Source organism: Gobio gobio (assembly GCF_949357685.1).
Source record: "Gobio gobio genome assembly, chromosome: 10".
Classification (NCBI taxonomy): Eukaryota; Metazoa; Chordata; class Actinopteri; order Cypriniformes; family Gobionidae; genus Gobio; species Gobio gobio.
This window is the reverse complement of record NC_137116.1, coordinates 124,721-151,716: the sequence shown is the minus strand read 5'-3', so window position 1 is coordinate 151,716 and position 26,996 is coordinate 124,721. Positions and strand designations below refer to the sequence as shown.

Here is a 26,996-nt window from a genome sequence, read left to right as displayed (position 1 = left end):
AAAAAAAAAAAACATTCTTAACAGCATTATAAACGAACATTAAAACAATGGTGAAACAAAAACAAGTGAACTAAATGTATTTAAAAGGGATGAAAATGTAAAGGAACAAATGTAAAAATATAAACAGTCCAAAGAACATAAATATACGTTAAAATGAATTGGTAAAGAAACAAAAAGATAGATTAAAATAATACAAATACAATATTAATATCCAAAATAAAGTGCAACCAACATTTCTTCAGGTTGAATAAACTGGCTGAACCTGCTACTACTCTCAGTTTATTAAACAAACAATATTTAACAAAAGATAAAATGTAACCAACTACTCTTCAATGACTACAGATTTCTTTTTCAAAAATATCAACATGATCTGACCGCGGAACACTTCTTTGTGCGTTCATTATGTCGCCAGCTTTACTAAAAACTCGCTCTGCTGGCACACTGGTGTCAGGAATGCACAGGTAACAAGCAAGGGTTGAAAGGACAGGTAGCTCTTTCTCTTGGTGGCTTGATAATTTCTCGCTCGTTGGCTTCTCCTCTGCCATGCGCCATGCTATGTTTTGTTTTCTCAAGCCCCGTTCACACCGCCAGCGACACGCAGCGACAAAGCGACACAATCCCATTCATTTCAATGATCGCTGCTGCTGGTGCGTTGCGATGATGTCACAGATAGGCAGACTGAATCGAGTAACGTTTAACGCCTTTATCATTAAAAGTGCTAAGAAAAAACATCCATATAAAGTCTGACGTGCTTAAATCCAATGCGTTATTTTCTATGATCGATACAATCGATTGATTACCTTTTAAAACGATGTTAGATCGATATATGTCGTCCGGAAGGCCAACTTGCCGAGCACAGATCGATGTAGTTAAATCACAAGAAAATAAATCGATACATCGATGTAGTAGATGAATCGTTACACCTCTAGTTCTAACCAGTCGTTAAAATGATTCGGTTCAAAGGAGTCATTAGGTGGCGAATCGGACATTAGCAGACGCGTTGTGTGTGAATCCCGTCTTTAGAACATCGCGAAAGATTTTTCAACACACAGAAAACGCTTCATAACCGGATAGGATTTGTTTCCTGTTTATTTAAAGTATGCTTTATGTCAGCTGGTCAGAGAATCAGTCAATGTTTTTTGAGCGCATTTCACACCCAGCGGTAATTAAAGGAAGACGTCTGATAGCGCCACGTGCAACATGGATTCGGTCTTCCGACCTTTTGATTTTGATTAACGTAAAATGTGAAACATTAGAAAGCTAAGAATGCTTATTTTGAAGACAGAGAGCATGCGAGCGGGAGGAGCTCACTGGTCATTCTCTCTGTCACTCAGTTAACCCAAGTGCAGCAGTCATCTGTTCTACATCATTCATAAATCACAATAACTCATCAAATAAGGCTTTGGCGGGACAAAAATTTGTTTTGGCGGCCGGCAAAAATTTTCAATGTAGGAAAAACCCTGATATTGTTTCAAAGCAACTTCACAGAAAATGCATGCGTCTACATTACAGAAAAAAACAGAGAACATTAAAATAATGACAACATTTTTACGATTACCTTTTACACATTCAGGGTCAACATCTGTAAAAGTTCTTCAGGATCATGGATCCAAAACTTCTGGATCATGAGGGGGGAAGAAACATGCACACACACAAATGAATATTAATTTGTTTGATAAAACATTAATATTAATTATCAACTTACGGACATGGACTTGCAAAACATACTCACCAGGCCCATACAAAAACTTTACAGTAGAGACAAACTCCTGGTTTGCCTATAATTCTTCAGAGTCCAAGTATGGTGGTTTCCTGTCCTCTCTGTTGAACAAGTGTACATGACATTCTCAGATTAAACATTCCAAAACTCTGTTACATTTTATGACAAGCTTGATCTTAAAACTAGCTGACAGTAGGGATGGGCATTATGACCATATAATTATACATACATGAGAAATTTTATTTTACAATAACGATATCACAATATATTTATTTTGATGGATATTTTATTAAAATGCTACAGAATAATACTGCTTTAAAAGTCTTCACTGTATGATATTCAATTAATTAATATCACTTGATTCTTAAAGAAGCAGAAGGTCTTCTCTATTCTTTTGTTTTATTAAAATTATGACAAAGCTGCAGCCCCTTTAAGAACGGATGTACAGAATGACACGCATCCGGGTTTCCCCACGTTAACTTGAACTGTTTCACTTAAGACATAACTGACTGTTTAAATCAAGTGAATACCTCACATGACAAGGTTTCTGAGATAATTGTGTGCATTTTACAGAAAGATAATTGATTTCGGGATCGCCTGCTGTCTGAGAGAGGCTTATTTTAACACATGCATGCCCCGTTCATTATTCTACATTCATTCATGTTTCCTTGTCAAAATTTCAAAAACTTTTAGTACAGTCAGTGCTACGTTATATACGCTATATTCACATTCCGGATATAAAAAGGTAATGTTAACGTTTAACATACTGCAAAATCGCTAACAATAGTCAGTATCAGATCGTCATAACACCCAGCCCTATCTTAACAATATTACAACACAACAAAACACAGAAACAGAATATGTAAGTTAATCACGATTATGACTTTAATGCACTAACGTTATATCTTGATGAGCAGTAGAAAAAATATAAAGGGATTTACGTTACCTTCTGCCGTCTGCTGTCCGCCATTGGTAACTTAGTCTGTTCGTATTCCTGTTTTTTCGTTCTCAGTCGACTCGACATCCCACAATCAAAATTCGTCCAAAATAAGATTTTAACAGGTTTAAATGGTCCATGCAATGCCATTAATAGACCGAAGAAGCAGTCCTGTTGAAGATTAGAAGCCGCGATCGCGTCGTGTCCCCGCGAGCCACGAGCAACTCCAACGACAACGGGTGTATAATTCAAACTGAAGGCGCGCACTGTCATTGGCCAGATTTCTGGATGACGTTCAGATTGACCAATCACGCTCAAAAGAACACGGAAAGACAGCAAATAGCCTTGCAAATATAGGAAAAAACTTGTTTTAAACAACAGTTAGAAAATCTGTATATTTATTTTTATTTGCTGTTATATTTAATTAATTGGTCAAATGGTGTTTTGTGGTGTGGGCAGAGGCCTGGAAGTTTCAACCTGGAGAGCAGTGCAGATTTGTACTCTTTAAAAACAATTATTGTTTGATATTTAGTTTGCTATATATTTTGTTATATTTGTATCCAGAATTGAATGTAAAACCAGTTTGAATGTAAAAATACACCTTCACTGTAAAACAGAAAATTAAAGTAAAATATCTTAATTTAAATAAGGAAAAATCTGTAAACTAATAGTGTTTTCTCTAAAACGTTTAATGTAAATTTCTGTGAAGTTTTTTAACTTTATTTGACTTAAGATATTTTACTTTAATTTTACGTTTTTTGTTTTGCAGCTGTAGCTGCTGTTTTTTTAGGTTTTTATTTTTACAGTGTAAATATAAAACTAATAAGATTTACTTTAAAATGACAAAGAGTAATGTTAAATTGTTAGTATGGACATAAACATAAACCTTTAATATAATGAGCTAAATATTGTATTACAGTTGTTAATTTACAGATATTGTTTGTAATTTTGCATGAATTTGTTATTTATGAAAACAGAAAAATAATACAGGGATGTTCCTGTATAAAAAATTAGAATTACTGTAATTTGTCATTAATGATATAATCCTTAAAATAACAGTAAAGTTGTTTATTTAGATATTGTTTGTAATTTTACATCGTTTTAAACATAATTCAAAATTACAAGAAAATACTGTAAAAAAACTGAAGTTTTTTTCTGTAAAATAAGGATTATTTTTATTGGTTGCCTTATTTTTATTGGTAACCTTATTGGTTGCACCTACATCTGTTGTGAGTGGTGGATTTCAAACCTCAAAACGCCCCTCTTTTGCAGCGTGTTAAAGTTAAGAATCTTGGAGTGACACTTTTTGTTAACAGTTGCAGAGCTGAAAGATCTGCTTGTGTTTCTGTGTTTCTTGAGCAAGTGAATCCCTGCTCTTTTTTATTCCATATTTTTTATTTTGAGCATATCAGTTTTTGGTGTTTTTAAAACAAACTTTTTCATTTTCCACATTTCATCTCCTTTTTATTTAATTCTATTATTGCCTACAATTTGTAAAACTTTGCAAAAATTGTTTGGGGATAGTCTAAAATGTTTGGTTAATTATCCTTTGTTAATTCCATTACATTTCTTTGTTTATTTCATTACATATTCAGATTTTTTTTGTGAACGTATATGTTCAGTCAGGGTTTTTATTTTGTACTGTTTTTATAAAAAATATTTGATTAAGACACTCTTTTCATGCAGTGGTTTTAAGGCCCTGACACACCATTCTGATGGTTTGGCCCAGACCCAGGCAACGTGAACCAACCCCACAGTCATCTTTAGTCATTGCTAGTTCAGTTTAGTGTTTCAGGGCCTTAAGAATTATTTTTCTGTTCAAAAAGCTTGTTTGCTGTAGCCTACAGTAGACCAGAGATAATTCTCAATCCTGAAGTGCTCCCCTGCCCCCCCCTCCTTCTGAAAACAGCCAGCACAAGTGTCAGTCATTAACATATGAAAGGTCTTCTTCACACCTAACAGTCTTCAGTCCTAGCACACCCAGCAGTGTTTCAGTTGTATATGTCCGTGAAATTTCACGGATTCCTGTATACGTCCGCATACGTGAGGTTTCCGGGTTTTTCTGGAAATATACTGTTCCGTGTTGATCCGCTTTTTCCCACATACATCCGGTAAACATCAAATTACACAGGAGTATACCATGCCCGGATAGAGCCGGATTTCAGTGTTTTCATGCAGTGTACCGTCTCGGCGGCCCGGGCAAGCATAGCCGTCAGTTATGGATTGGTCTCGGGCAACGCCACTCTCCCAGAGGGAGGTTACGCAGCCGAGTCTTCATCCCCAGATGACATAAGCTCCCCTTCCGATGCAGCGATCAACATACTCTCCTCAGATGGAGACCGAAAGACACGGGTGGATGCCCATGGGAGTCTCGACCTCAACACCGCATACTAAATGTTATAAATCATTGCTTAACCGCTTACAACTGGTCCAAACTGCTGCAAACCTATACGTTAAGGAGAAAATCCAAGGCAACTGTGAGTGGACCAAGAGAAAGTGTATGTATTTCTGCTCAGCTAATGACATTGGCCATTAACCACACATACGATTACTTTCTTTGTATAATAGTTATATCTAATAATGTATTAGACAGGACAGATCGTAATCTAATGAAGACAGAGAATGGGAGTACTGTGTGCTCAGGCTCTGGCGTTCTCGACGCCAACAAAATAAAAGTCACAATAACAAGTACGGCTTATGTCACTTCAGAGTTCCTATTGGTGGTGTGAATGCAACCAGGAAAATGGCCCTAGGGGAACATTTAGCTCTCAGGGAACCACCCTGGTGCCTAGTTCCTATAAATAAGTTCTTAGAACTACCCGGTGCGAAAGAGCCTTTGGAATTCATGCTGGTTTATTCTGGATTTTTCAGCAGGGATTTGATGGTGTTTTACTGGATCAGGTGTAGTTTATGCCAACATTATTCTCTGTTGATGTTCCTGGATAATCATTTATATAATAATGTTGTGAATCGTGAATGGAATACCCATGTAAACATCATTCAACATGTATAGGACATTCTGCAGGACATGGTAGATAGCAGATTTTCTTCACTTCTCAGAACTGGAACTGGAGACTTTGCATCGTTTCTGAATGGTCCAGTATCTCACTACACATAGCTAGCTAGTATTACATTATTCCGTTAGAACAGACTTATGATGCCATAATCCACACAAATGAAAATGATGCTTGGAGGCCTAAAAGTACAGTTTGAAATACAGTTTATTCCTCTTTGTTGACAGAACACTATGAACAAATATACTGTACATAGCTCAGGAGTAGCCCTCAAGATATTGCTCCACTTTTAACACATTGGGGATGTTACTAACACTTTTTGTTTTAACATCTGTAACTTTTTTTGTTTTATTTAGTTTTGGTTTTTGCAACATTTATCCCAAACGTTATTTAATATTCTATATATATAATAATTATTTTCCAAATGTGTGAATAATGGCAAGTACACAGGGTGTTGTTGTTGCATTCTATCCCACTACTGGGATGAGTTGTGACAGTAGCTGGGTTTTTTAGGATTAAAAGGGGATTTAGAGGATTAGTTCACTTCAAAATGAACATTTCCTGATATTTTACTCACCCCCATCTCATCCAAGATGTTCATGTCCTTCTTTCTTCAGTCGAAAATGTTTTTTGAGGAAAAATTCCAGGATTTTTCTCAACATCATGGACTTCCAAGGCAACCAAAATGTTGAAGATCCAAATGCAATGCCGTTTCAAAGGGCTTCGAAGGGCTTCAGAGGCTCTGCACGATCCCAGGCAAGGAATAGGGTCTTATCTAGTGTAACGAGCAGTCATTTTCAAAAATAAAATAAAAATGTATATACTTTTAAACCTAAATTGCTCATCTTGCGCTGCTCTGTGACGTGCCAGCGGTGCCAAAGATTGCGCAATCACATCGGAAAGGTCACGCTAGAAATAGGCGGAAGTACCGCCCCAAGCGAAAGTGCGAGGACTAATACAAACGCTCTTTACCAAAAAACACTCCATCTTCAACTTCAAAATCGTCCGACATTGTTGTTTTACTTTTCTTTTCTTTTCTTTTTTTGCAAAAGGACGTTTGTATTAGTCTTCCCACGAGCGCTTTGTAAACACGTGGGCGGTACTTCAGCCTATGTCTAGCGTGACCTTTCCGACGTGATTACGCAATCCTTGGTACGTCGCAGATCAGCACAAGATACCTCGTCTGGGATCACGCAGAGCCTCTGAAGCCCTTCAAGGCCCTTTGAAACTGCATGGATTTGGACTTTCAACATTTTTGTTCCATGGAAGTCAATGATGTGGAGAATAATCCTGGAATGTTTTCCTCAAAAAAATTTATTTATTTTCGACTGAAGAAAGAAAGACATGAACATCTTTGATGCGATGGTGGTGAGTAAAATATCAGGATATTTTCATTCCAAGTGTGGTATGGTGGTGGACATGTTTTTTTCATTTCATCCCTTAAATAACCAGTTTATCCATTCTAGTATAATTTTTTTTTTTATTCTCCTCAGAGATGTGTGATTCTGTTTTTGAAGATTTATTAACCTTTCATCAAGACTTTTAATCTTTAATCTCCTTTATCTTTTACCAGGTTGAGTAACACCAAAAAGCAGGCTGTCCATACCGTCATGGGCATCTGGATGGTGTCATTCATTCTGTCCACTTTGCCCGCTGTGGGCTGGCATGATACCACAGAACGCTTTTATACCCACGACAACTGTCGCTTCATTGTGACCGAAATTGGCTTGGGCTTTGGCGTCTGCTTCCTGTTGCTGATCAGCGGGAGTGTGGTGATGGGCGTCATCTGTATTGGAATTGCCCTCTTCCAGACCTTTTCCATCCAGATGGGCCAAAACGTGGACAAGAACAAATTTAACGTTCCCACCATCGTAGTGGAGGATGCTCAGGGCAAAAGGCGTTCATCCATTGATGGCTCAGAGCCCATTAAAACGTCGCTGCAGATCACCTATCTGATCAGTGGAATAGTCTTCATATACGATTTTCTAACTGGATTCCCCATATTGGTGAGTGTTTGTTTTCATTTAAAAAGACATGATTTTCAAGCTTGAAAAGGGCTTTAGTAGAGTTTCAATTAATTTAGGTGGAGTACAAGTGTTATTTATCTTTGCATAGATAAATGAGTTGCTCTTGATTAACTTATGAATGATATTGATTTTTTGAGGACTATTGACAAAGATAGTGCTTTTGATTATAATGAACCTACATGAAATCCTCAAATGTGTCAATTGAAAAACTCCCTGGAATCTGTTGTTACCAGTGTACAGTTCTCACAGCTTCACATAGCTAAAAAAAAGTAATGAAAGTCTATTTTTAAAGAAGATCAAAGCTCTCCCCTATACTGCCCTACAAAGGCTAAGTGCAGTAACTACGCAAACACTGAAACTGAGAAAAATGGCTTTAAAGTTTTTACACCAGCCAGTCAAACAAGTTGTGGGTAGATTAGTGGTAATGCATTCATGTATTGCCTTCTTAGGAAGACATTTTTTATAGATAAAAACCATGACCACCGATGTGATCTTTGACCCCCAAAATGCAGATACTGCACTCTGCCTTTGGATGACCTTAAACAACTAAAACACTATTGCAAAGGCAAAGTGCAGTATCTACAAACTAAATGTGTTCATCCAACTTTTTTCATGCATCTTAATACATGTTTATAGCATTAATAAACTTTATATAATACAGAATTTTCATTTTCGGTTGAACTATCCCTTTAATATGGCCATACATCATTTCCTAGAATTAGAGGTTAGAGAGTAAGTTAATTTACGTATTTCTTCTCCCTTTAGCCTAACTTCAAAGCTATTCTCAAACATGTACATTTCCTATTTATGCTATCTACACCCTTAAAGCTATAATTAATAATTAAAATATAATATGTATTCTTAGCTAGCCTATCTGTGAAATCCAAAAAACTGATTGGCACTTTTTTTTGTTTGGTATTGGCTTGGATTTTGTAGTTACTGCAATTTTGACATGCTCGTTTCTCTAAAACTGGACAAAATTGAACCTGCAAACTTTGTCACAAGACAGAACAGATGTCACAAAGCCCATTTCAAGTCTTAACTCAATTTTGACCAAATGTGTAGTTACTGCGCTTAGCCTTTGGACGGCAGTATTTTCCACATGTATACATTTTATGGATCTTTTTCATAAACGTATACAGTATAAGGTTTTCAAATGGTTTTGCAGTCATGACATAGAATAGGTAAATTGACACATTTTGTACATCAATTTATAAATAACAGCAGATGTGAGATTTACTTTTTGATGGCTTGTTGTGGTGTTCAGATCTAAGGATTGTATCTAGTTTGGTATGATCTAATTGTCTCTTGGTTCCCCTTCTAAGTGGATTTTCGACGCTGCATCATGCCGTTGAGCTACGCAAACACTTCCGTGTGAGCTGCTGTTTTTTACTAAATAAAACTGGCAGCTGTGGTTGCCAAAATAATTCTGTAAAAATTACAGTAAAAATAATTTAAAGCTATAATTTACAACAAAAAAAATACATTTTAAACAGGTAAATCCATGGTTCTACTTTGTACTTTTTATATACAGTATACTGACATTCACCATAATAACAGTGGTGGTAAAGAGAGCCACATGATGAATCAATGTTCATCACTAGCAGCTGTTCCACAAGCTGAGGTAAATACTAATATATAGAAGGTGCACAAAACACAAGAGCCCTAAATACCAACGTGGTAGCACACGCCACTACAATAATGCAATAAACATTCATATAACAACATAAGATGTAACATAAAGTCATAATGTACATAACTAATAAGAAAATTAAATTGAAATTATTAGGAAGAAACATAATTTTTTAAATAAACAAAATAACAAATGTCACAGAATTCTGGGAATGTCAGTTTGTTATTTCACTATAAAAATAATAAGATTTTTTTTTTTTACTTCCAAAAAAGTACATTTTTATAGTCTTTTACAATAATTTACAGTTCTGGCAATCTGATTGTCCGAATGTAAGGACGTTGTGATGTAGCTATGAGACACCTCTGATTGGCCATTGCGTACAAGAGATCAACAGACATGTCTGTGATTGGCTGCATTGCTCATTGCTGCAAAAACAATAGAAACATTTCACGCTCTCCAGAGCCCAAACACAAATATGCACTGGAGTGTTTGCCATATCTGTTTTGCCAATATGATATTATTAGAGCATCAACTGAGGGTGCTTTTGCTTTTGTTTGAGGGTGCTTAGCACCCCCATTGAACTGAGCCTGACTTGGATCTTCTCTCTCCAGTACAGGGGACAGTATTTCATCCCTGGCCACAGATCTGGAAGCTTTTGAGCTATCCAATCCGGAGAGATCTTCTCTCTCATGTACAGAAGACATTTTTTCCCCACTCTATCACCTGATGTAATTTCTTGTCAGTGTCACCTTTGACTTGCTTAGTTAGGTACACTTAATATTCAACAATATTATTGATTTGACTGCACTGACACTATTGGCTGAGAACTGAACTGAACTGCACAATGACATAGCTGTTTTTCTGCAGAACTGCTTTTTAGAATAATTTAATAATTAATTATCTTTACAATAGAACTGAATCAACACCGAACTGACTTCAATTGATCAATAACACTATTTTCTTTTAGAGCTGCTGTACAGCCAATTAACTGTTTGCATCATTGAATCGTTTTCCTGTTATCAGTGGAAAGCTGCTTTGAAACAATCTGTATTGTATAAAGTGCTTTATAAAAACAAGGTGAAAAATATGGATGACCACATCATCCAGGTATGCAGCAGCGTGTGCTTGATGTCAGGATGTCCATCATATGCTGGAAGGTGGCTGGAGCCCATTGCACCTGGAAGGGTAAAACCTGGTACTGCCAGTGACCACTAGGGGTGCTGAAGGCCATCTTCTCCCAGGACGCAACCGTGAGAGGCACCTGCCAGTATCCTTTTGTGGTGGAAATGTATTGGGCTCTACCCAGTCACTCTGAATTAATCCACTCTGGGCATGGATTAGCCGTCGAAGATGTTTCCAAAAATCATTGCAGAAATGCAGGGTTACATCGCTCTTTGGGACCATTACAGTGGGACTGGACCATGGGCTCTGTGATGCTTCGATGACCCCCATTTGCAACATCCATTGGACTTCTTCCTCAATTGCCTGACGACGAGCCTAGTGGACTACTGGATGATATTTCCAGGTGAGGTGCAGATCTCATGCTGAATCAAGTTGGTCTGCCTGGGTAATTCCAACACATCCTGGAACTGACCAACCAGGGATTCATGCTCTGTCTTCTGAGTACCAGATAGTTGAGATCCAAAATCTACCACTGGTTTCTCCGCTTGTGAGAACGTGCCTAGCTGTTCTTGAGGTGCTGTCTATGTCTTCATCAGGTTGATATGCTAGATTTGTTCTACTCTCCTCTATCCAGGTTGACAGACTATGTATTTGGGCTAGGGATGGCTCGATACCACAATTTTGGCTTCGGTACGGTACCACAATCTAATACCGAAGTACCGATATTAAATCGATACCATACAGGGTCTGAATTTTGATGCGGGTATTGCGCATAATTTTACTCACTCTCGCAAGTTTTGGGTTTATGAAGCGGGAAATTACCGCAAATGTTTATTATTAAATTAATCAACAAAGATTATCACATTAATCAGTCATTTGGAAACTTTTTTGTAAGTAATTTCAGCATTACTGCGCGTCTCCATTCTCTCAAAATGAGCAAATTGCTTCTGGCTTCAAAAGACATCATGCATGGACTATAAAAGCAGTCTGCACGCTCAGATTCAACACTTTCGCTTCCGTTGCGGGACAGCTGACGGAAATCACTGCCCACGTCTTTTTAAACCTCGCCTATTTTAACATGCAAGCGATTTTTATAGCATTTCGTAATACATATGGGATGAGAGCTCTTTGAGAGAGAGCTTTCTTTGCGCTCATGCCAACAACAAACACACACACACACACATACACACACACACACAGGCCTAAAGAGCTCAGGCCTAAAGAGCTCGCGCATTCCAAATTAAATTGTTTTTCCTCAGTCAAATACACACAAAATTATGTCAAAAATGTCAATCTTTAGTGAGTAGTCACATAAACAGAGTTGGGTATGTCTTTCGCGGATGTAAATAGTGCAATAGTATGCGTGCAAATATTAGGTCTAAAGTAACGTCACTGGTTGAAACGAACGCTGGAGATTTCATTATATTTAAACGATACGATCTTATGTATGTGCGTTAATCAGTGTTAAAAGAAAAATGTCTAAATTAGATCGTTAGAATTATGCACTCACCTGTCGATCTCATAATGTCTTACAAGTCAGGAATTAAGTGACCGATGCTTGGCAAGGTTTGATGGTTCTTCAGCAGTTTTATAAGCAAAGTAATTCCAAGTTTCACGTCTACTCCTCTCTTTTTTTAATGAGTTTTGTGCGTGTTGAGTGAGATTCAACTGCTGTATTCATCTTGTTCTGTTGCCACATTTGCCGGTTTCACGTCAGTTTGGGTAGCGCGCTGCCACCTAGCGGTGTACTTCGGAACAGCAGCATATACCGAAATGAGCAAAATCATGATATCGTACCGTTTGAAATAAAATATATACCGGTATTTTTCCAGTACCGGTATACCGCGCATCCCTAATTTGGGCCCACCTGTTCGACTACAGTGTATATGGGACAAGGACTAGGACCCGATCTCCTGACTGGAATTCACGAGTGTAGTGATTTTACTTTCGTCCATCCAAGGACGCTAAGTAAGGTAGTGATTGGTACTCACGTCACCGCTGACGTTGTGATTTTTGGATCACACGTCACTTAAGGTGTGGTTATGAGTACATCAGATGACCTCCTTCCCCCTCTGAGGCCCTGAGGTAAGTGCAGAAGGTCCTTAATCTGGAACACGCAGACGAAGGAACCTTTAAGTGAAGGTTTGATCTCCTGAGCTTAACCTCGTTGCAAAGGTCTCTGTGTGTCTTCTGCCTCTCCGGGAAGTCGGCAAGTCTTGAGAAAAGTGACAGGCCTCATCCTCCGAGTACTGTGGAAGAACCATACAACCAACTGATGCTTCCCCAGAGGCCCATCACTTACAGGAGCGTGACTCCCGGAAGCAGAGCGATCGGAGGAAATGCATACAGACATAGCCTCGGCCACATCCAACCCCAGCAGACCACAGAGGATAGTGGGATGTCTCTCGAGATGCGAATAGATCTACTTTCACTTGGCCAAACCTCTCGCATATGGACTTCATCACCTCTGGGTGAAGTCTCCATTCCCTGGGCCTCAGCCCCTGCCTTGACAGGATGTCTGCCCCCTGATTCTGGTTCTCGCAGGGCATACATCGCTCTGAGAGACGGCAGTTTCCCCTGGGACCACAGGAGGATGAGATGTGCCAGAGGGCGCAACCTCAGACCCCCCTGAAGATTCAAATACGAGACTACCGACATATTGTCTGTCCATATTAGGACATGGTGACCGCTGAGATCTGAGCAACACGTGGATACGTGCTACTGTATGTGATTTACGCCATTAAACAGGAAGTTGTTGTAACTCAAGCATACAATGCTCGATCTGCCTCAAACTTCACAACTCACGAAACTTTGCACATGCATCAGAACTGGTGAAAATGTACGTCTGTTATGGGATTCAGAATTAGGCGTGGCAAAATGGCTCGACAGCGCCACCTACAAAATTTCAAAGAAGTGCCCCTCCCGTTACATTTCACATACAGCTATGAAATTCGGTAGACACATGTAACAACCCAATACCTACAAAAAAGTCTCTTGGTACAAAATCTGAAAACCAACTGGAAGTCAGATTTTTTTATTTTTCTTTGCTAAATTGTTGCAAATTTTGCCATTTCCAGACGTTGTACTTTAATCAACTCCGCCTAGAGATTTAATCAGTTCAACATTATATTGGGTCAGTCTAATCTAAAGGCCTTTGCAACGTTAAATTGCGAAGATCTTGAGTTTTCACTGAAGGGCATGTCCGTGGCGGCCTCAGAAATTTTGTTGTTTCGCCATGAAACAGGACATTGTTGTAACTCGGACATACAATGTCTGATCTGCCCCAAACTTCACATGTTTTATTAGAGTCCTTGCCTGAAGACATCAACATGCCAATATTCAGTGACAGTCATAGCGCCACCTGTGGGCAACAGGAAATGGCATGTTTAACGCTGTGATTAACTCCTCATTGAGATGTAACCAAATCAACATCATATTTGGTCAGTCTAATCTAAAGGCCTCTGTGATGTTATATTGTGAAGATCTTGAGTTTTCCCTGAAGGGCGTGTCTGTGGTGGCCTGACAAAGTCTGATGTTTTTCCATGAAACAGGAAGCTGTTGTAAGTCAGGCATATAATGTCCGATCTGCCCCAAACTTTGCATGTTTGATAAGAGTCCTGACCTAAACACATCTACTTGCCAATATTCAGTTAGTCATAGCGCCACCTGCTGGCAACAGGAAATGGCATGCTTTATACTATAATTCACTCCCAGAAACACTTTTAAATATGCCATGAAATCCCAAACCTGCTAGAAACACAATAAATCTTGCAACACATGGATACGTGCTACTGTATGTGATTTACACCATTAAACAGGAAGTTGTTGTAACTCAGGTATACAATGTCCGATCTGCCTCAAACTTCACGTTTGATAATAGTCCTGACCTGAAGACTCTACATGGCAATATTCAGTTATAGTCGAAGCACCACCTGCTGGCAGAAGGAAGTGTGGCACATTGAAGTGAGTTATTATGAGTTATTATTATTTGAGCCATATTTCTCCTATATTGACCCGCTTAAATGCATGTCGCCCACTATTCACTGTTTTCCTGAGGCCACCGGGTGGCGGTGCATGTGCGAGGGTCCTTTCACCGCTGCTAGCAGCTTTAATGTTGTATTTATTGTGCATTGGACATTACTTATATTATGCTGGGATGGTCAGGTGAGCAACAAGATCACAGCATATCTCAATTCTCAAAAGTATGCATTCTGTGTCCTCGCATCCTTCCGAGTTTGTTATTTCAAGGTCACCTGGCAAGACCAGTCTCCACGAGAATGCAAGTCTGTTCTTTGCGTTCTTGGAATTGAGAAACAGCCTATGTATCTGATATTTTCTTAGCTTTTTACCATATAAATAATTTCAGTGTTTTGTTGTAGGTGGTGAGTTTTGCCAGCCTGAAATTTGACCGCTCTTACAGCTGGATGGTCCTATGTGTGCTCTGGTGCTCCATAGCACAATCAATTCTCCTTCCCATGTTCCTGTGGGCTTGTGACCGCTACAGGGCAGACGTCAAGATGGTCTGGGAAAAATGTGTGGCCATTATGTCCAACGATGAAGTGGATGAAGGTAAGGACCACTGAGCTTCTTTTAGCATTTTCCAAGGAGAAAGCAAAGCTGTATTCAAAATAACATAATACTGTACTACTTACATTCTACTACACAGTGTTTATTTTTTTTTAATTGTCAGAGACAGTACAATACACTGTTCACAGTGCTATGCAACAATAAATACTTGTCACATTACTTTACTCAGCAAGATTCTTGGATGGTCACTAGTTTGAAATGCTGAAACAAAAAAAATTACTGACAAGGTGCATTGGGTTGTCGGGAAAAGCAAATGAGCTTGTATAATTCTGGTGAAAATAGATCATCCTGCTATCACATGCATAAAGAAAATTATCTTAAAGATGCACAATATCTATACTGCATACAAAATTGCTTTCAAGTAGTGTGTGTAGTAAAATTTTATTTATTCAACGGTATTCAAACAGCCTCCGATGTTAGTGTGGGGGTTTATAAAGGAAATACATTTTTATTATTTTTTGTCTTTAGAATTAATTATTAATTAACTAATTAATTGATTAATTTTACATTCATTACTGTCTTGTTTGAAAAAAAAATCTAATCTACTACAATGATAATTACAGTCATTGGATTTATCATGTGACCTACATTTTGAGATAGATAGCTATATTGCAAATTAATTATTTTAGCCTCTCATTAGTATGTTTTGTCTGACTTGCACTCAAAAAAGTAATCTATAACTGGAATACCTGTTAAGATGCCTTTGGGGTGAGCTCCACTGTATAAGTTTTTCTGCAAAGTTCCTTCACATTCTCATATATGTCATAGGCAAATGCTTCAGTAAGCCTGCTGTAGGCTGTTATATCTAAACATTTTAAATGACATAAATTGAGAAAGATGAAAAGAAAAAACATCTCAGGTTACGACTGCATCCATGGTTCCCTGAGAAGGGGAATAAGAGACTGCATCTTGGATTGACAATCCGTGACGTCATTAGCGGAGTGCCCAGAAGTATAAAAGGGCGCCCTTAATCAGGGGTGCCTTAAGATAACCAAAGGCCCCTGGGCTACAGTATTAAGGTAGGCCCCACGGGCTACAGCATTAAGGTAGGCCCCCCTACCTTAGATACATTTTTTTAGCTTCTTGCCAATTATTTACGTATACATTTTTCTTGTCGATAACTTTTAACTTTTACAACACAACATGTATGCTGCCTAAAAATATGGGTCAAATATACACTATATTGCCAAAAGTATTGGGATACCCCTCCAAATCATTGAATTCAGGTGTTCCAATCACTTCCATGGCCAAAGATGTATACAATTAAGCACCTAGAAATGCATACTGCTTCTACAAATGATGAAAGAATTCATGAAATTAATGAAAGAATGGGTCGCTCTCAGGAGCTCAGTGAATTCAAGCGTGCTACTGTGATAGGTTGCCACCTGTGCAATAAGTCCATTCATGAAATTTCCTCACTACTAAATAATTTATGGTCAACTGTTAGTGTCATTATAACAAAGTGGAAGCAATTGGGAACAGCAACTCAGTTACGAATTGGTAGGTCACGTAAAATCAAAGAGCGGGGTCAGAGTCGGTAGCTACAGACCTCCAAACTTCATGTGGCCTTCAGATTAGCTCAAGAACAGTCTGTAGAGAGCTTTGTGGAATGGGTTTCCATGACCGAGCAGCTGCATTCAAGCCAAGTGCATCACCAAGTGCAATCCAAGCTTACATCACCAAGTGCAATGCAAAGCATCGGATGCAGTGGTGTAAAGCACACTGCCGCTTGACTCTAAAGCAGTAGAGACATGTTCTCTGGAGTGACGGATCATGCTTCTCTGTCTGGCAGTCTGGGTTTGGCAGTTGCCAGGAGAACGGTACTTGCCTGATTGCATTGTGGCAAGTGTAAAGTTTGGTGGAGGGGGGATTAGGGTGTGGGTTGTTTTTCAGGGGTTGGGCATGGCCCCTTAGTTCCAGGGAAAAGAACACTTAGGGTGGGTTGCACCAACAAGAAATCTTAAAATCTTAAATCTAGGTTTATCTAATAATTCTGTTGCATCAAACTTTAAACCTTGTTTAAAAATAAGCAGGTTTACATTTAAACCATCATTTTGATCCTGGATTTAATTTATATTTAAAATAGATTAAATTTAATCCTGTTGCTCCATAACTTTAAACTCAGATTTAAATCTCAATTATGGATTAATTTTAAATTTACATGTGAGGAGGTTTAAATAAAATAAAGTGCACCTAAAATTAAACTGTGCAGATGATTGAACAGAGATAGAAACAGTGGGTGTGTCGTCAGGTCTCAGAGAGGTGTTTATTACAAATAAAAATGAAAAATAAAGTGAATTGAGCTGTCAGAGTGTGAGGGTCATGGCTCCCCGTGAGTTTACGCCTGCTATCGAGTCCAGGATGCGGATCCGTCACTCATCTCGGTGCACCTCGGTTTTGGACAAAGAAAAGAAGAGAGGAGTATATTTAGCTTTTAAGGGCAGCTGTGATGATGGGGTGAGGCGCCAGTGATCGCGGCCACGCCTTGCGTTTCTCACACCCGCTCCACTCGTGGCTGCTGCGTGGCGATCAAACGGGATGGGCGGCGCTGTCAAGAGCGGAGATAGTCACTCCGCCAATCATGACAGTTGTTTTGTCAGTTACGCTGCCACAATATACTCCATTAATTGATACTATAAATATATTTACGCACACGCGGTTTTCATTGCCTGCTTGATCAGTAACGGTGTCTCTAGCGCTTTATAAAGACAGTTGACATTTAAAATTGTATTTTTAATTTTTATATTTATTTTTTAAATTAAATTTTATAAAAGTTTATTTCCTTTATTGGCTAGAGCTACTTATGTCAGACAGAGAGTTTTCTGGTGGTCAATAAAGAAGGAAATTGAATATTAGTATTGTTGCTGTTAATGGCGAATTCATTATGGCGGCGGAAATTTATCGTAAATGGATGTTTTAATCGCAGGTTAAATTCTAATCCCTGATTTGTTAATCTGGGTTTAAAATTAAATGGTGCAACACAACTCGATTTAAATTAAAGCCTATATCAATAAATCCTAGATTAGCTCTAATCTGATTTTAATTTAATCCTTGTTGGTGCAACCCACCCTTAATGCTTCAACATACCAAGACATTTTGGACAATTTCATGCTCCCAACATTGTGGGAACAGTTTGGAGATGACCCCTTCCTGTTCCAACATGACTGCACACCAGTGCACAAAGCAATGTCCATAAAGACATGGATGAGTTTGGTGTGGAGGAACTTGACTGGCCTGCACAGAGTCCTGACTTCAACCCGATAGAACACATTTGGGAGGAATTAGAGCAGAGACTGCGAACCAAGCCTTCTCGTCCAACATCAGTGCCTGACCTCACAAATGCGCTTCTAGAAGAATGGACAAAAATTCCCATAAACACAGTCCTACACCTTGTGAAAAGCCTTCGAGTTGAAGCAACTCCATATTGGCATGCGTCCCAAACCTTTTGGCAATATAGTGTAGGTGAATATTCAAATTCACTCTTTGCCAGTAGGTGGCACTTGTGGAACAGTAAAATTAGAGCAATTACATAAACAAAGCAGTGATGCGCTTATAAACACTAAATCAGTGTTTCCCAACTCTTTTTTTTGTTGTTGCCACCGCACAGTTTTGATAATGATACGAAAGATGAAGCGTTATGCACAAAACTTGCTTCAACTAGACGGCAAATAGCAGACAAAGAATATTCTACACTTTTCAAATACAAAGCAACTTTAGCATTTATGGACATAGTGTTTCTTGAAAACTCTGTACTTACTCAAACATCAGTTCTTTATTTCTTGCATTGCAAACAAGCAAATCTCCAAACGGTGTACGGCACATTCTAAATGGAGTTGAGGAGTAGTTTGAGAGCCAATGGATTTATGAGGTTGAGTCACAACCACTTGTAAACTAACTTTTAACTTTGTATTGGTTAAATATTTGTTAAAACCATATACAGACATAAAGGATGACCAAAAGCATAAATTTTATAAAACAAAAATGCAGAAATATAGAGATGCAAGGTTTTGTGGCACAGTGGCTGGGAAACACTGCACTACATTATAGGCATCATACGGAGGTAATTTTAAATGAAAATTTAAAAGGCTATTTGGTGATTGCAAACTGCTCTAAAAGCACAAGTAGTAGTATGCGCAACAGCACTGCGCCTTTACTTTGAAACATGCAGTGCTGGCATTTAATTAAATCATAGTCTGTTAAAGTTTAATTATCTCATTTAAGCAATATTGCAATTCCTTTTTTTCCATCCCCAGATTTAAAACCTCCTGAAATTAAAATTGAGACTTTAAAGTAGCACTGATAGAACAGTGACTGCATACTTCAGATGACACACAGATTATATCCATGCGCAAGGTACTGAACCTGCGTTCAGGGCAGGGTGGCTCTCTCTCACTGAATGACGTTACAGAAAACGTCTCGGTTACGTATGTAACCCTCGTTCCCTGATGGAGGGAACGAAGGGAATTGGGATCTGATCTCAGAGACCAATCTACTTCGAGTGTGTTAAAATAGAGCTTATGGAGATTGGCATGCGATCCATGCATTCCACGCTCCGCCCCGCGGTGCGGGTATAAATAAGGTAGTGGAATGCTTGATCATTGCTTTTTTCTGCTGAGGAGCCGAACTAGTGACTCGGCCCCCTAGCGGAAGCGCAGCACCTGATGACGCGACGTACGTCTCCGTTCCCTCCTTCAGGGAACGAGGGTTACATGCGTAACCGAAACGTTCCCTTTCAGTCGGTCACGTTCGACGTACGCCGGAACTGACCGACGAATTGGGATCCCTACCAAAACGCCAGGGCGCTGGCAGGGAGGTCAGTCACTGCTGTTTCTGCAAGACCCACCCAGTGTGACTAATGGATAACGCTGGGAAAGCGTGCCCGTCTCGGGAGATGGTACGCTGCGGAGCCACGTCCTTCAGTGGAAGGATTGGTGGCAGAATACACATAAGGACTAACTTAGCAGGGTAGTGCAACATATGGCAGTCTCTGGGGTGGTTCCAGCCTGGTTCCAGTGGGGAAAGAACACACCCAGAGACGACAGAGCGGGCTCTGTCAAGGGAAAGACACGGGGCTTGCCAAGTAGGGTAGCAGGTACCATGGAAGAATACACATATGGGGTTGCCGTGAGGGAACCGCTACATATGGAACCCAGCCTACACACATGTTCCAAAAGCATACGGGTGCAGGCCTGGCGTCAGACGGCCGCAACGTCTGGCACCGCAGGGGTGACGGAGGAGCTTGACAGGGTTAGCCGTTTCCGGGGAACACAACTGGAGACAATAGACGCACATATCCAGCCCAGAGGGCGGGAGTGACATTGCAAGCCGACACTTAGAACGGGCACTTAGCGCTACTGGCCCCTGGGGGCGAGGATGCAGGAAGATACCGGCTCTACACGGAGGCTATAGAATCTAGCGAATGTGTTAGGTGTCGCCCAGCCTGCAGCTCTACATATATCTGTCAGCGAGGCGCCTTGAGCCATCGCCCAGTAGGAAGCAACACTCCTTGTTGAGTGTGCTCGCAACCCGAACGGGCAAGGCACGTCTTGGGACTGGTAAGCCAAGACGATTGCATCCACTATCCAGTGGGCTAACCTCTGCTTGGAGACAGCCTTTCCCTTCTGCTGGCCTCCATAACAGACGAAGAGTTGCTCTGAGGTCTGAAAGCTTTGAGTCCGGTCAACGTAAGCGCGAAGAGCGCGGACGGGACATAACAAAGCCAGGGCTGGGTCTGCCTTCTCTGAAGGCAGCGCTTGCAGGTTCACCACCTGGTCCCGGAAGGGAGTGGTAGGAACCTTGGGTACGTATCCAATTCTATGAATTCTAGGCATGATTCATTGACCGAAAGTGCATGCAGGTCCCCTACCCTCTTGATGGAGGCCAATGCCTCCTTCATTGACAGGATTCATTGACAAGCTCCACAGACTGCAAAGGCTCAAAGGGAGGGCTCTGAAGTGCTCTGAGCACTAGAGCCAAGTCCCAAGAGGGTAACGAGTTTGGACGAGGACTATTTAGCCTCCTCGCACCTCTGAGGAACCTGACGATTAGGTCGTGCTTCCCCAAGGACTTACCTTCGACTGCGTCGTGATACGCCGCTATTGCTGCGACGTACACTTTGAGGGTGGAGGGAGACATCCTTCGCTCCAGCCCATCTTGCAGGAAAGAAAGCACGACACTAACCGAACACCTTCAGGGGTCTTCCCGGTGGGAAGAGCACCATTCAACAAACAGGTTCCACTTCAAAGCGTAGAGGCGCCTCATAGAGGGGGCTCTAGCAGAAGAGATGGTGTCCACCACTGCCTGTGGTAGACCACCTAGAACCTCCGCGTCCCGTCCAGGGACCAGACATGGAGTTTCCAGAGGCTGGACGCGGGTGCCATAGAGTGCCCCATCCCTGAGAAAGAAGGTCCCTCCTCAGGGGAATCGGCCATCGGCTGGTCTGGTTGGGCCAGTAGGGCGCAACTAATAAGACCTGCTCCTCGTCCTCCCTGACCTTGCACAGGGTCTGTGCAAGAAGGCTCACTGGGGGAAGCGCATATTTGCGCAGGTCCCGGGGCCAGCTTTGCGCCAGTGCATCGCAAGGGTGCCCCCGGTCAGGGAATAGTACCACTGGCAATGGGTCGAGTCCAGAGAGGCAAACAGGTCTACCTGTGTGGCTCCGAAGAGATCCCATATAAGCTGGACCACCTGGGTATGGAGTCGCCACTCTCCCGGAGGTGTCGGCAGCCGTGAGAGCTTGTCGGCTGTCCGGTTGAGCGCACCTGGGATATAAATGGCACGAAGCGATCTCAGATACTTCTGACTCCAAAGGAGGAGGTGGCTGGCGAGTTGGAACATGCAACGGGAGCGTAGACCACCCTGACGGTTGATGTACGCAACGGCCGCAGTGTTGTCCGTACGGACCATTACATGCTTGCCACGTAGCGGCCCCTTGAGGCGGCTCAGTGCCAAGTGTACTGCTAACAACTTGAGGCAATTGATATGCCAATGCAATTGAGGTCCCGTCCACAGACCTGAAACTGCATGCCCGTTGTACGTGGCCCCCCAGCCCGTGGAGGAGGCATCCGTGAAGAGCACAGCATGCCTGGACACTTGTTCTAAGGGCACCCTGGCCCAGAGAAACGAAGCGTCGGACCACGGGCTGAAAGTTTGGCGGCAGTAAGGAGTCACTGGGACCCGGTACTGGCCGCTCTGCCATGCCCACCTCGGGACTCGACCATGAAGCCAGTGTTGAAGCGGTCTCATATGAAGCAATCCGAGCGCGGTTACCGCGGCTGCAGATGCCATATGCCCAAGGAGCCTCTGAAAAAATTTCAGTGGGACCGCTGTCCTGCCTTTGAACGAATTCAAGCAGTTCAACACCGTCCGGACCCGCTCTTCCGTGAGGCGCACAGTCTGGCTGACCGAATCCAGCTCCATACCGAGATAAGAGATCCTCTGTGTGGGACAGAGTTTGCTCTTCTCTCGGTTGACCCGAAGGCCCAACAGGCTGAGGTGACTGAGCACCATGTCCCTGTGTTCGCACAACTGCTCCCGAGACTGGGCGAGTATGAGCCAGTCGTCGAGATAGTTGAGGATGCGAATGCCGCGTTCTCTGAGCGGAACAATGGCTGCCTCTGCGACTTTCGTGAAGACGCGAGGCAACAGGGACAGCCCGAAGGGCAGGACTTTGTACTGATATGCCTTCCCCTCGAACGCAAAGCGTAGGAACGGTCTGTGTCGATGAAGGATAGAGACATGAAAGTACGCATCCTTCAGGTCGATTGCTGCAAACCAATCTCGGGGACAAATGCATTCAAAAATGCGTTTTTGCATTAGCATCCGGAACGGGAGCTTGTTCAGGGCCCGATTCAGGATACGCAGGTCCAAGATTGGCCGTAACCCACCACCTTTCTTGGGTACAATGAAGTAGGGGCTGTAGAACCCCGCCTTCATATCGGCTGGAGGAACCGGCTCGACCGCGTCCTTCGCCAGTAGGACATCGATCTCTGACCGCAAGACCTGAGTATTGCTGCTTCGCACAGAGGTGAAGAGGATGCCCTTGTACTTGGGAGGCCGGTGAGCGAACTGAATCGCGTAGCCAAGTCTGATGGTACGGATGAGCCAGCGAGACGGTCTGGGGAGCTGTAGCCAAGCCCCCAGAGACCAAACAAGTGGGACCAACAGCACCACAGACGTACCCGGGGTGGGGCAGCGAGGCGGTATAGACAGACACGACTCGGGAGGCCCGGAGGCGGCCCGGAGTGTTGTCTGAGTATTCCAGGGTGGGGCAGAGTGTGGGTGAGAAGGCCCGGGGGCGTTCTCGGGGCCCACACTGCTGCCCCCTGGCGGGGGGAGGGGAGGAAAGAAGTGACAAGGTCCGGAGGCGTCGCACACTGCCAACTTGGCCCTCTTGGGGCCCAGGGAGAGAGGAAACTGCTCTTTTATTTAAAATGTGGGTACCGCTGGACTCCGGAGAGCCAGCGGCAGAGATGTTATTGTACCAGTCGGGCCCCCCGGTCCTCCTCCGGGGGGTGGGGGAGGGGTGTGGACACCTTCTCCCTGAGAGCAGCTTCTGTTCTCCCTGGGTTGTCCGTCTCAGGGCCACTTGCCCCTGCGCTTGCCTGCCGACTTAGCTGGGCCCTGAGCGGGTTGGGCGCCACCCTTACGTCCGGCACCCTGCTTCCCCGATGGAGGCTGTTGCGTTGGTTTCGCAGGGCGGAGGCGGACGCAGGGGGAGGTGCTGCCGGCGACGACTGGGTGGAGGCACCAGCGGGTCGTCGGGGCAGGATATTTTTGATGGCCTCCATCTGCTTCTGGGCCACCGAGAACTACTGGGCGAAGCTCTCGATGGCATCGCCGAAGACAGGGGCGTTAAGAAACCGGACCTTATCGAAATCACGCATGTCTGCCAGGTTCAGCTACTGGTGGCGTTCCTGGAACACTAAGGTGGACATCGCCCGACCCAGGGAGCGTGCAGTGACTTTCGTCACCCGGAGAGCGAGGTCCGTTGCCTGGGGGGGGGGCCTTTTGACCCGTCAGGGATGCCCTCACCGTCACCCTCAGGTCGCCACCAAAGTCATCAGCCAAAGTAGCAGCCCTCTGCTTTGCAGCAGGAGGGCCACTAGATCGGGGGATGCGCAATGGCACTCCACCTCTTTCGTGGTATTGGAGTCTGGACATTAAAACTGCGATGTCCCACTGCAGTGGGAACATGAGTCATTCACGAACGCTGCCTCAGCGTGCTGAACGCCCAAACACGTGAGACAACGAACGTGACTGTCAACTGGGGACAGAAATCGACCGCATCCAGAAACAGTTTGAATGACATCTTGAAAAAGACGCAGGGTCAAACCGTGTTGCTCTTTTAGAAAGGAGAACTGCTCTTTTTATGCGCTGAAGCACTCAGGGACATGACCGCAGCACCACACAATACAAAGGTGCAAGCCTGTGTGTGCACTCAAAAATGGAAACGCCCAGCGAACCAACTCTTTGATCTCCGTTGAAGCGGCCACCCACTGATACGCGCCGTCACACCCGCACTGGAAGCAGCAGTCGTTCCTCTCACGAGACTCGTCGTTTACACTCTTCGTAGAAACAGGAAACATTCACTGTTCGCTCCGAAGTAGAAAGCAATGATCAAGCATTCCACTTCCTTATTTATACCCGCACCGCGGGGCGGAGCGTGGAATGCGTGGATCGCATGCCAATCTCCATTGGCTCGTTTTTAACACACTCTAAGTAGATTGGTCTCTGAGATCAGACCCCAATTCGTCGGTCAGTTCCGACGTACGTCGAACGTGACCGACTGAAAGGGAACTAGTTGTGCAGTCTGGTTCCGTTCACACAGCAGGGCTTTGCCGAAAATGCAGTTGAGACCGCTGAAAATGTATGGGTGTGTGAGTTTGTTTAACCCTCTATGGCATGACTTTTTATTTTTTGGGGAAAAAAATATTTCACCCCATTTTTTGGGAGCTTGGGGGTCCCTGATAATATATCCATCATAAAAAGTGTCGCCCCCCCACCCCTGAACCAGATTTTGGTTTGTTGCCTCAGGGCAACACTGTGCCATAAGGGTACTAAAACTCCAAGGTTTTCTACATAGATTTTCAATAGGGAAAACAAGCAATATGTGCATTAGATAAAATTATATTTTGAAAAACATCAAACAATACAAAAACACTACTACTAATTACAACTAACACCTCATGTATTATATTCATACACCAATCAGGCATAACATTATGACCATTGACAGGTGAAGTGAATAACACTGATGATCTCTTCATCACGGCTCCTGTTAGTGGGTGGGATATATTGGGCAGCAAGTGAACATTTTGTCCTCAAAGTTGATGCGTTAGAAGCAGGAAAAATGGGCAAGCGTAACGATCTGAGCGAGTTTGACAAGGGCCAAAATGTGATGGCTAGACGACTGGGTCAGAGCATCTCCAGAACTGCAGCTCTTGTGGGGTGTTCCCGGTCTGCAGTGGTCAGTCTCTATCAAAAGTGCTCAGAGGAAGGAACAGTGGTGAACCAGCGACAGGGTCATGGCTGTCTAGGCTAATTGAGACCCATCAGGGTGCCCATGCTGACCCCTGTCCACCGGCCAAAGCACCAACAGTGGCACGTGAGCATCAGAACTGGACCACTGAGCAATGGAAGAAGGTGGCCTGGTCTGATGAATCACATGTTCTTTTACATCACGTGGATGGCCGGGTGCGTGTGTGTGGCTAACCTGGGGAACACATGGCACCAGGATGTACTGTGGGAAGAAGGTGTGGCGGCAGAGGCAGTGATGCTTTGGGCAATGTTCTGCTGGGGAACCTTGGGTCCTCCATCCATGTGGATGTAACTTTGATATGCACCACCTACCTAAGCATTATTGCAGTGCATGTCCAGCCTTTCATGGAAACAGTGTTCCCTGGTGGCTGTAGCCTCTTTAACTCTTTCACACTTCCACAAAGCACAAATGCTTCAGGAATGGTTTGAGGAGCACAACGAGTTTGAGGTGTTGACTTGGCCTCCAAATTCCCCAGATCTCAATCCAATCGAGCGTCTGTGGGATGTGCTGAACAAACAAGTCTAATCCATGGAGGCCCGGCCTCACAACTTACAGGACTTAAAGAATCTGCTGCTAACATCTTGGTGCCAGATACCACAGCACACCTTCAGGGGTCTAGAGGAGTTCATGCCTAGATGGCTCTGGGCTGTTTGGGCAGCAAAAGGGGGACCAACACAATATTAGAGAGGTGGTCATAATGTTATGCCTGATCTGTGTTTATAATAATAATAAAAAACATAAATGATACTCATAATGCACATTCTTTGAATTTTCTGAACGTGTAAAAACAAACTTCCCAGGAAGACTTGAATGCACCATATGGTACTAACACTGTGATATGGCCTGAACAAAAGTGGTCTAACTGCATAGTGTTGCCCTGAGGCAACAAACAAAAAAACACAGTTTTAGTATATAAATAAAAACAAAATAAATATTTAAACAATCAAACATACTTTTTTACATGCTGATGCACATGCATAGATTTTTTTTAATAAATGTATTTCATTTTAAACATGTTAAAAAGTGATATTTATCCAACCAATTGATGGCACTGTGTCCCATGTGGCTTTGCTTCGTGAAAGGACTGCTCCACCCCCAAACAAAAAGTCACACCCACTTCAGCCCCTCATTTCATTGAACAGACATGTCAGGTGATATTATATATTTAAAAAAAATATTAAAAAAAGTTAAAGGGGCGGTGTGAGGTCCAAAAAGGTGGTTTGTTGCCTGAGGGCAACTCTATGCCATAGAGGGTTAATGCCGTTGTCACTGCTGCAAACTGCCATATACAAATAATTATTTGAAAAATATAATCTTCGTGCAGGCAGTTGGCCCCTCCTCAGTGTAGGCCCCTGGGCTTCAGTCCATGAAAGCTTTTGTGTTAATGTGCCCCGGCCCATATCGCATATCGTCAAC

At 42.6% G+C, this 26,996-nt stretch overlaps 1 protein-coding gene across 1 annotated transcript in view; it reads left to right on the top strand.

The window, feature by feature from the left end:
* Positions 1 to 26,996, top strand: part of gpr153 (G protein-coupled receptor 153) — a 245,067-nt gene that overhangs the window by 209,438 nt on the left and 8,633 nt on the right. Inside the window, exons 3-4 of the mRNA XM_079826838.1 lie at positions 7,245 to 7,677; positions 14,833 to 15,022. Of these exons, the coding sequence (XP_079682964.1) occupies positions 7,245 to 7,677; positions 14,833 to 15,022 (623 nt within the window). The remainder of the gene's footprint in view (positions 1 to 7,244; positions 7,678 to 14,832; positions 15,023 to 26,996) is intronic.